At 32.6% G+C, this 11,718-nt stretch overlaps 1 protein-coding gene across 2 annotated transcripts; it reads left to right on the top strand.

The window, feature by feature from the left end:
* The first annotated feature begins 2,546 nt into the window (after positions 1-2,546).
* Positions 2,547-11,013, top strand: LOC130440513 (venom protease-like). Of its 2 annotated transcripts, XM_056773739.1 has the most exons (7): positions 2,547-2,861; positions 6,879-7,034; positions 8,210-8,269; positions 8,328-8,488; positions 8,558-8,664; positions 8,718-9,135; positions 10,702-11,013. In XM_056773739.1, exons 1-7 carry the CDS (start codon positions 2,798-2,800, stop codon positions 10,864-10,866), a joined length of 1,131 nt encoding a protein of 376 aa, XP_056629717.1. In that variant the 5' UTR covers positions 2,547-2,797; the 3' UTR covers positions 10,867-11,013. The 2 variants fall into 2 exon arrangements, with proteins under 2 accessions (XP_056629717.1, XP_056629725.1); XM_056773747.1 differs by lacking the exon at positions 2,547-2,861 and having other exon boundaries at positions 6,937-7,042; positions 10,702-10,995.
* The last annotated feature ends 705 nt before the right edge of the window (positions 11,014-11,718 follow it).

Raw genomic sequence — 11,718 nt, 5'->3', positions numbered from 1 at the left:
AATTATCTATTGACAGAAGTTATATATTAAGTAATCTATCGAACTATCAAAATGAGCTGATATCACGGTATTACATACCATTTTAAAATGTCTGCCGTAAGCTTTTGTGCGCAGATTTATTTGCTTGGTGAAGTTATTTGTTAGTTTTCATACCTCGTTATTCCTAGTTTTACTGCGAAGGGTATTATTAAAGAGTTGTTACTTAAGGAAATACAATGTTGGTTTTATTTCGACTATGCAGTGTTGTGCAAGTGTAGATATGTGGGAGAAAGAGTCTGCAAAGTGGATTTTAATACATGATTTTGAATATTTTGGATGATCAGTCGCAAAGCGGTCACAGTTAATTCCAGTACTCGTTGAAATTAAGGCCCGGCATAACTGTATTTCGTCGCTAGATTATGAGCGTTTTCGTATTGGGGATGTGGCAAAATTAAACACCAAAGTGGACTAACTTTTATATATTTCCCGAGCTTTCGGATACTTTATCGTCTGGGACTGAAATTATGGTTAAATACAATATGTGAAATATGTATAAATGTATAACAATAATAAAATTTACTTACAATAATTTATTAAGATTTGCAGTGGTTTTAAATTTCAAAATTCAATAATTAAATTGACCCTTGATAGAATTAATTGATTGGAATATTGATTCTGGTTACTATAGAAATCGTTATTAATTTCCATTGGTATGATTATGGATGACGTTAAATTTTATAGGTTAGATAAGGTTAGGTTGTTGTGAATGATGTTGAAAATTGATTGGTTAATTTAAAAATAACATTATATTTCAAATATTAGGTCATTATGAGTGCAGTTGAATTTAATAAGTTAGGTTAGGTTAGTTGGTTGTCAATAGCGTTGAATTTTTTATAGAAATTCTTTTTTTGAAAATCTAAAAGATATGCATAAATTACCCTAAGGTTATTTAAATCAGTTTTCTTATTGATGCATTGATCATTTTGGGCAATACATAATGTTTCTAAAAATAGACGTTTTTTGTAGTTTTTTTCAGCTGTCAAAACTTTGGCAGATTCATAATTCATATTGTGTCCTTCGTGATAGAAATGAGTCGCTAATGAACATCTATCAGGATATAATCGGCTATCACTTTTGTCGGAAGTTTTCGGACTGATCAGTGACCTTTTCGACTGACCATTGTACTTTTTGTCACAATTTAAACAAGGTACTTCATATACTATGTTAGGTAATTTATTGATTGGTGTGTTATCTTTCACATTAGTAAAATTAGATTGAATGTTTAGCGTTTGACTGTACGCTATTTTAATATTGCGTTGTTTAAAGATTCCAGAAAGTTTAGGAGTAACTGATTTTATATATGGTAAAGGTGTATAAATAAATGGAATAGACATGTTAGAAATGACGTTTGAAAATGATGATTCAATGTTTGAGTCAATGTCAAATGAATTATACAAAATTACATTCAGTTTTCATTATCTCGAGAAATCTATTTCCTAATGATTTTTTTAGAGTTAGTTTAATTTCTGACATTCACAAAAAAGTTTATCAATAATAATTATTATATCTTATTGTTCGCAACAGTTATTTTCAATGTTAACAATGTTTAAATTTAAATAAAATATTACTTTTACACTTCTTATATTTTGTTTTGTAAGTTGCTACAGCCATATTAAATAAGTTTTCTAAAATGTAATCCAAAAAAGGAACAACTCGTTCAAAATTCAAATGTTTAACAAAGCTACAATACAAAATTATTCTCCATTACTAACACGGATTAAGAAATTATGTTGACAGAATATAAAAATTAAACAAACGGTCAGAATAATAGAATTTTACAATTTCTCAACAATTGCGTTTTTGGACATAAGTTAAATAACTAACGAGACGATACGTTAATGGAGCACGAAAAAAGGACACATTGTTATAACTTAATATATGGTTATTATAATTTTAATGTTCCCAGCAGGTATGGCGAGATAATTCATGTTACACTATTGAACTAGATTATCGATGTGTGTAATTTTTGCAATCATATTTAAACATAATGTGTCATCATTAATCCGGTTTACTTCCCAGTTATCTTCGTAGGACATGTTCCAATATGTTTATTGTACAGGATGGTGCATTGAGAAAGACAAGACCGAGGCTATCAGGAGAAGTTATCGAAGTGAAAACTTGTCATAAAAAACTTTATAGCTGAAGTAACCAAGAGAAAATGTTATTTTAAACTTTCTAAACTGGACACCAGTGGACGTAATCGCAATTTTTAATTTAGTTAAACTATTTAAAAGCGGAGTTGAGTTTTTTTCCGCTAAACACTCCATGGTAGGATTTTATCGAAGATATTACACGCTTTTATTTTGAGTTTGCATATCCATAACATTTTCATATAAATTGAAAATGAAACAAAATTTATTTTTATAAATTGTTTAAAACATCCTTGAACTTATATTGTTTATTATCGAAAAAATAATGAATAATTAATGAGTCTTGCACTAGATTAATTCAACCTTGATAACCTGTATAACGTCAAAGATTCTGTTTAATTATTATATTTGAAAATCATTATCATAATCAGCATCAGTGAAATAGTACTACTGTATAATATATTCTGTAAAATATATTTCTCCCGATGAGTGACCTGACGGTTTAATTTATGCACTTATTTCTACAAAAAAAAAACTAAAAAAAGAGATGTGACGCCTATGGGTTGTTGTTGTACGATATTAATTTCTTATAAAACTTGTGAATTCCGTCTGGTAAATCTCTGTGACAAGTAATAATTCTAAATTGGTTTTTGTAAACAAACAATACAATGAAGAAACAATTATTAACCTTTCTAGTTTTATTGTGTTCGTGTTTGAAAGTGATTGCCCAAGGTAATTCCTATATAAATACATCGTAATTTTTATTAAATTTATTTTGAAGTTCAATTGCACACAAATGAAGTAAAATAAAGTAAATCAAATACAGTTTAGTTTATACTTACCGTATTAATATGTTTAAATATGGAAAACTAAAAAACTAAAAAAACTAGGATACGACTTAATTGCATTTGAATAGACCTTCGAATATTTGATCAATCGCCTTTTGAATTATGAATTATATATTTTTATATATTTACACGTTTATTATCGTTTATGGAAATTGTAGATAAAAATGACCTCATTTTTTTCGTGGTTAAGAAAATTCATTATGTGAAATTATCTTTGAACTTAGGTACCTACTATTTTCAAAGGAGTTGTTAAAATTGTTGTATGTAGTTTGAATCTACATTTGTCGCAATAGCAAAATTGTTCAATAATTAACTGTTTGGACTTTTTTCTTAAGAAAATCATTATTAAGGTAGTTGTACATATGTATCTGCAAACTTTGAATGCTTCTTCGAAGATCGGATATACAGAGTGCTTCTAAATTCATGCGACAAAATTTAGGAAGTGATTTTTATATGAAATTAAGATGAGCCTTTCTTATAATACAATTTTCTCAGCTCACTCCTTTCCGAGATATCACCCTTAAAAGGTGCACTCGCAAAGGACTAACCACGGTATTATTTCAATATTCCTGTTACATTATACGGGGTGAAATTAGCAACCTATTCTTCAGTTCATGTCAAAACTTTCTTTCAAGGTGATGTTTCATGAAATAAAATTATAACTTAAAATCCTTGTTTTATTAAAAAATATTTTTTATTCTTAGATTCTTTTCCCAAAACCAATAGCTGCACAGAGAATATAAATGAACACCATATTTCATATTTGTTTAAATAATATGAGTGGACAGTAAATATGTGAAATATAAATGCTGGGCATGACCATCTCTAGTCAAAATACGTGAACATCGCCTACGTTCCAAGATTTGAGGTGTATTTTTTATGGTGTAACACGCTGTATGAATACGATTCTTCAAATTGTTGATATTAATTATGAGTGTCGTGTAGACTAATGATTTAAGGTAACCTCATAAACAAATGCTGGCGCCCTTCTCAACCAATCCAACTGTTGGGATATGTTGCATCTAAATGTGTAGTGAAGCACCATCGTGCATGAACCACATACTTTGCCTGATATTGAGTGCGATGTCTTCAAGTAATTCAGGGGATCATTTTCGAGAAAACTGATGTAAGAAATTCCATTTAATGTCCGAGACAGAAAATTTGGACCAATTAAACTAACCCCTACAATAACGATCCCAACGTTCACTGAAACATTTTGAAAATGGCACTCTATAATCTCATGGTGATTCTCGTCTGCCCATATATGATTATTGTGGAAATTTACGATATTCTTAGAAAATGTAGCAATCACCTAAATTTTGTTGCACACTTTAGAAACACCCTGTAACGCAATCGGAGACTCAATTCTTCTCCAAATCAGATAAGTGTTGAAACGAACCTCGAAACTGACCCTTTTTTTTCAATCTGGCTGCTAACAACCCTCTAAAATTAAAAGTAAACTCAATAAAATGCTAACAAAAATATCAGGAACAAGTAGAAAACGAAAAAGTTTTACAGAAGTTTTTCGATCAATGAGCCGTCTTGAGTTGGTTAGTTATTTAACCTAAATGAACTAGAATTGCAATTTGTATGCAATAGAAATCGAACTGATAAAGCTGCAGGTGCTTGAATTGATAGAGCATGGTTTTAATAAATGATATTGTGCCTTCGTTTACACATCGTATTCTATGAGGGATTTGGTTGTAATATAATGTCGTCCAATAGCGAAAATGTTATCACAAACGTTCTCCATAATTGAAAACTTGAAAACTGAAGAAAAAATTACATAGCACTTTTTTATGAAAGTTGCTTATAGATCTAAAAAATATTTAGCAGAAAAAGTTGTTAACACAATTTTTTCTCTTGTTTTTGTTACCATAATATAGATACAATACAGTGAATATTTTATAACATTACAATCATACTGGGGAACTTTTTAATTACATAGCTATGACAATTTCTTTGGAAATTCTAAAATTGCAACTTACAAGTTTTTCCCCTGTGGTCTTAATTTATAATACATCTAATACCTACAATACAATGATTCTAAATATCTAGCACATGTGTCCTCATTCCTCAAAATCATTGTAGTTTAATTCAATTACAAGTCTATTTGAACCTGGTATATGTTGTAAATATTGGTTTTTAAGTCTTTTCATGTGACTTATAACATTTCTCCAATTCTCGGGGTTAATGTTTGAACATTCTTACATTATCAGCTCTAAAACGGAGGGGGAATTTTTGGGTGAAATGTTAGTTCTTGTCTTTAGTTGCGACCATATAAAATTGACTGGATTTGAATGTAATGTAAGTAAGTAAGTACGGAAGTACTTTTAAAACAGTGTGATCATTCTTCTTGGCCAATTCGTGTAACGTATATTATTTGGTAATCATTTTTGTTTCCAAAACTTCTATGAGTAGCTTCTTTGTATAATGCTCTTAGACATATAAATCTTGTTCAAGTAGAAATTCCTGTATTTCGGCTTTGGAAGATGATTAAGTTGGAATTTTAAGAATTTGTCTTGAATGATACGAGGCGTTAACACAATAACACTATTTGCATGTAGGGGTTGTACCAGTTTTTTTTAACCAAGACTCAAAAAGGGTCTCTTGGATATCCTGGCGATAATCTAAAGAGCTGTCCTTGACATGCTTCGAACTTAATAATAAAGCATCATTTATCCAACCGCAAAGTAATATGCATATACATTTACATCTGGAATGGAGGGGTTATTATCATTTGTCCACACTTTATGAACAGTCGCGTGGGAGACAAACTATGTTTCATCCAAGTAACAGAAATGTCTTCCTTCATTGCGATACTCTCAAATTTTTGTTACATATTCATTTCTCCACTTTATCAAACGCCCACTTTCCATTACTGTTATTTCTATTATTTACTGTTCAATATCTAAAACCATGTTGTTTCAAAAATATTTCCAATGTCTGTACATTTGACATTATGTTTGATGCGAACATACTGTAGATTGTTTCGCATATTTGAGTTAATCTATCAGGTTTAATTTTCGAAAAATTTCCTAAATCATTCCCTTTTCGTTTCATTGTCACACCTCGTTTTGCAATTTTGTAGAGTGTAGTCTGAGAAGTACTTGTCACAAACTTTGTTTCCTGGACATACCTCGACAACAAAGTCGGTTGAAAATAGTTTAAATCACTTTTTGAGCATCTGTTGATAGATGTTGCTATCTCTTTCCAAATTTTTGGCCTCTGTGGTAAGACGTTTTCCAAAACTTCAAATTGACTTGTTGATGGTTTATCTTAAAGCCACGGTTGCCATATACTTTATTGTTCATAAAACTTTTATTTAAGAATAATTTGACACTTAATACACTGCTCACAACTAGTTACAGACTGTGAACCGGAAACCCTATTAAAAGTACCTACTGATGATTATAGAAAAAATATTTTGAATTATGTTTAATACGTAATACTCTATTTATGTTCATTATTTTCTCAGTATTATTCGATTTAGTAACCGGCTTTATCTAGGAATTCCATGAGACATTTTTTGTGTAATGTTATTGTTTATCTATACTTTTATTTAAATGATTCACTGATTCTGAAAATTGAATATTGTAATGCGGACCTGGACAAATTGTTTAATTATCAGTTCGTAGTGGGACGTCTCTTTTAGTAAAGATAAAATTTCCGCTATTTGATGACCAGCATTATATTAAGCACCCAACATTCTATTGATCTTTCAACTTTTAATCTACTGAAATTGAATTTTGTAATCCGGCAACACTGTAGTAATATTTGTTCTCAATGTTTTAATAATTGAAAATAAAATATAAATTAAAAATAAGTTTTGTAGTGTTAGTATAAATATATAGAATTCAGAAATAACTGGCCTACAATGAACTCATGAAATAATTTTTAGGTGGCGATAAATGTACATTAAAAGGTTCACTCAAATCGGGTATTTGTAAAATAATTACAGATTGTCCAACTGCAGTGGAAGAAGCAAAATTAGGAATTGAACAAACGTTGTGCGGATATGCAGACGACTTAATTACGGCCATTGTATGTTGCGAAGGTATTATGGTATCTATTTTTTTAAAGTGATTAAATCTTAAATTAAAGGAATCTCTAATTAGTTGTGCGAGGGAATTTTACCTTTGAACGTCTCAAACATGAGGTATCTCACATTGCCGTCATAAAGTTTGAAATCTTTAATTGTGATCGTACTCAGAACGTGTTGTCATATGAGTGATATTTGAGTGGTTTACAGATAACTATCACATTCATCATGGTCAAAAGTGGAATTAAATCGCGAAAATTTTCGTGCGATGATTTTCTACGTGGATTAAACTAACAGCAATGTGCCGATAAACTCGCTTCTACTTTTCGTGATGAAGTATCACCTCGGTGATTTTTCGAACTCAATCGCTACAGAATGAATTATGTGAAGGTCGTCTAAAATCGGCTGTTCGTAAACTGATATTTCAGAATCGTCCTGTGACATACCGTGAGATTGACGCATACTTGGGCATTAATTTCACTCGCATATATTCAAGATTTACTCGAGTTGGATAACGCATAATTTGGCAATCGCTAAAAATAAGCTTGTGTCGATAGGTGCAAAAGAAATGGTGAAAAAATTCAATAGCGGTGCTTCAAAAGACGTCTATAAGATCGTGACAGGCAACGAAACATAGATCTATGCACATGAACCCGAATCTAAACAACAATGGACTGTATCGGTTTGACAAGAGGAGCCAAGTCCAACAATAGTTGTTCACACACGAAACACTTCAAAGCAAATGGTCAGCTGATTTTTCGGAATAACTGGACATGTCGCCATCGTCCCATTGGAGCAACGTAGAACGGTCAAGTCTAAATGGTATACCACCATTTGTTTGCCAGAAAAAATCAGGGAAGCCAATCGCAGAAGACGAATCGTTCTCCACCATGACAATGCGATTTATCACACAACAGCTCAAACAAGTGAGTAGCCCTAACATCGAACTATGGGTCATCCGCCGTAGAGTTCTTGTTTAGCACAAAATTATTTCTTCTCATTGCCACAGTTGAAAGAAAATTGCAAGATCAACGTTTTTCTACACCTGAAGCCATATGTTTTGGAGGTACCTCGTAACTGATTCCGAGGGAAATTTGATTTGACTGAATTGTGGAAAAATGTAACGATCTTCGAATGAATAAAATGTAAAAGTTATAATTGAGGTATTTATTAGGTAATTTTAATTTTAGAAAAGAGAATCGTTGACGATAATTTGGATAAACAACAACAAAAGAGAATAAGCCAAGAAAGTAAGTAAGAGTATCGTCTTTTTATTTTACGTATATTTTACAAATGAAAGTGTTTTAGAATGTGAAGAATATAATAGACCGGTTACAGCCGTCGTCGGTGTTTTACCGCTAATTTCGGATGCGGTTCCTATTACAATAAAAAATCCCAAATGCGATTATAACGTAAAACCTTTAATAGTAGGTGGTGAACCAGCGGAACCGGGAGAATTCCCTTTCATGGTATAATTTCAATGAAATGATTAATGGATTCTAAGAATTATAAATATACGTAGATTTTTTTCATTTTAGGCTCTTGTAGGATTTAATGCCACATCTGAACCTTGGAGATGTGGGGGAACTCTAATAAGTAATAGATTCATCGTAACTGCCGCTCACTGTACTTTTACTACTGACGCGTGAGTAGTTGATTTTTGATACTATCACTACGATAAACGAGCGATTTTTTTAGCGGCAAGCCAACAGTAGTTCGTCTCGGCGAACTAGATTTGTCATCGGAAAATGACGGTTCTCAATATAAAGATTATCCTTTAAGAAGAATAATAATCCATCCTAATTATTCGCCTCCTTCCAAATATAACGATATCGCTCTACTAGAAACTCGAGACGAAGTAATATTTACGCGATTTATTCGACCGGCGTGTTTAAATTTAAACAGCGATATACAAAACGGTAAGGCTATAGCCACCGGTTGGGGAAGAACCGATTTTGCCGCCGATAACAGCGAGAAACTTATGAAAGTCACGTTAAACGTTTATACAAACGAAAGATGTAAGACGACTTTTCCGAGCGATGTATCTCTACCGAGGGGAATAGCGTCTTCGATGGTATGCGCTGGAGATCTTAAAGGCGGAAAAGATACATGTTATGTAAGTAATTTGTGCATTTTAAAAGTAGAAGTCAATTTTTTCGCAAATATTTTATTTATTCATTGCATGGAGTTGGTTCATAGATTGCAGAATTTCGACACTGAGCTGTGGTAAAACTTCACAAATGCTTGCACATCAATAAAACCACTGGCTCCGATGGAATACCTCCAATCGTTTTGAAGAAATGCGTGCCGAACTAACAAATCCGCTATGCAAAATCTTTTCTCATACATATAAAAAAAGGTCTCTTCGCAACGGATTGGAAACTTGCTCGGGTTCAACCCATAACAAAAAAAGACGGTTCCCAACAACACCTGACCGATTTTTTTAGTCCTAACCATTTCCAAGGTCATGTAAAAAGTGGTTAACCAGCAAATCTAGAGATATCTTGAGTCTACTAACATAATCAGCGACTAGCTTATGTCACCAAAGCATGGATCGAAACTAGAGAAAAATATGGAGACTCTCAAGCAATCACACTAGACATATCGAAGGTTTTTGACAGGATTTGGCATGTCAATCATCTACGCACGATTTGTCGCCTTCACTCATCCATTAGATTAGTAGCTTCATCAAAGACTGATCCATCCAGTTCGCTATCGATGGATACACCTCAGAAAGATTTGAGGTCAACGCTGGTGTTCCCCAGAGATGCATCTTGTCACCTACTCTCTTTCTCCTGTACATCAACTATCTACTCGACAACACTGCAAAATCGATCTATAACTTCGCCAACGATAGCACACTGAAGTCGTCGTTCAGATCAGCCGCCCCAATTAATTCGATTAACACCCAAATCCGTAGATATCAACACTTCCATCAATACCGATCTTGAAAACAGTGTGGAGTGAAGTGGAAGCAATTTGATTGATTTTAATACAGAAAAGACCCAGGCTGCTGTTTTTATGAAGAAGGCTGGCACTGCGGCTAAAGATTTGGCCCTGTCATAAAATATCACCATCAAATTGCTCAAATGCAAATTCGCTTGTTGGGAGCAGTATGCCTTGGCTACGAGTATATACCCTCTCCAAGGCCCAAGTTCGTCCATATTTGGAGTATTGCTTGCACATTCGGAGCTTAGCTTCCAAGCATACCCCGAGGATGCTCGACACAATACAGAAGAGAACAATTCGACTTATAGGCCATTTAGAGTTGACCAAAAACTTGAACAGCTTAGAGCATAGAAGGAAGGTTGCTGACCTGAGCAGACGCCTATGACGTCAATTTATCAGGACTCCGTTCTTTGGAGATGTGCAAGCCTGTGGAATCAGCTACAAAGGCACGTCTCTCCCGAACACTACAACCTACAGAATCTAAAGATCAATATCCACAGGTATCTCCACACGGCAGACACTACTGGAATTACTCGAGTGGAATGTGTGCTTGTTTTTTACCCAAAGCGGTATCTTTTATCGAGAAAATAGGTTTTATTGATTCAGAACATTTGAAATAAAAAAACTTTATAATAATAATTTTTTTTGATGAACTTAGCGATTTAATAAATCATTTTTTGTAAAAAAATAGTATTTCCACTAGGGATGCTATCAAATTGCTATGTATTTTTAGGGAGATTCCGGCGGTCCACTCGTAGTTACCAAAACTGGAAATATGTGCTATTTTTATTTGATAGGAATAACATCGTTTGGAAAATTGTGCGGATTTAGTAATACACCTGCCATTTATACTAGAGTATCAGAATATATACCATGGATTGAAAATATCGTTTGGTAGATATTTTTGTACCAATATTTTTCTTGATAAAATACTAGTTTTAACATTTTTACTGCTTATTTAAAAAAGACATTTTTTGTAGCTTTGACTTTTATAAATAAAGTTTAAATTATTCACATTTTATGATTCCTAAAAAAATACGCTGAACTATGAATTTTTTTTACAACCTTCGATTATTAACCCCAATACTTTTCTTTTCGAATAAAATGTTTATAATAATACGAAAATATATTTGTGACAATTGTACCTTGTTCAACCTTCATAGAAATTGGTTCGGCCAATTTTTCTGAAACTCAGTTATAGGTTGAACCAAGCTAATGAAAAGGTACGAAACCCCAAAACCCCCCAACGCGTTCGACATTATCCCTAAAGTGTCCGAAAGTAGCCCTGGAGGAGAGGAATTGGTTTTGGTCAATTGTTCTAGAAGATGGCATAATGATAGATCAAGATGCAATTCCAACTTTTCCTATCCTCACATTAGAAATGCGAGAACCTTACAACTGGTGTGTATCAAATAGGATTAGCTCTAACATAAGTTGAAGATAAGATTGAAAGAGATAAACAAGACAATTTGACCAAAAACTACTTGAATTAGGATTGATACGAATCAGACTCTATTCAAGATTTACAAGGACTAAACATTAGTTTATGTATATATTAAATTATTACTGTTTATGTAAAGTTTATATTAGCTTACTGGATAGGAATGCTTTATTGGTGGAGCATAGATCCTATTTTGTTCATTTGATTATTGGACATTGGTTATTTTTAAATATTTCATTTCATTATTAAATGGCTGTCATGAGTTTACAAAGATATCATTAATATTTCAATCAGGTTGTTGCTGATTTA

The sequence above is a fragment of the Diorhabda sublineata genome, chromosome 1 (assembly GCF_026230105.1).
Source record: "Diorhabda sublineata isolate icDioSubl1.1 chromosome 1, icDioSubl1.1, whole genome shotgun sequence".
Taxonomy (NCBI): Eukaryota; Metazoa; Arthropoda; class Insecta; order Coleoptera; family Chrysomelidae; genus Diorhabda; species Diorhabda sublineata.
Note: the sequence above shows the minus strand (reverse complement) of the source record. Positions and strands in the feature narration are given on the sequence as shown.

What these genes read in the sequence shown, in the direction of transcription:
- LOC130440513 (XM_056773739.1), top strand. Translation starts at nt 2,798, where the DNA reads ATGAAGAAACAATTATTAACCTTTCTAGTTTTATTGTGTTCGTGTTTG. An exon ending in AAAGAGAATAAGCCAAGAAA is followed by an intron (nt 8,270 to 8,327) that starts GTAAGTAAGAGT and finishes AAAGTGTTTTAG; the next exon opens with AATGTGAAGAATATAATAGA. An exon ending in GCGGAAAAGATACATGTTAT is followed by an intron (nt 9,136 to 10,701) that starts GTAAGTAATTTG and finishes ATGTATTTTTAG; the next exon opens with GGAGATTCCGGCGGTCCACT.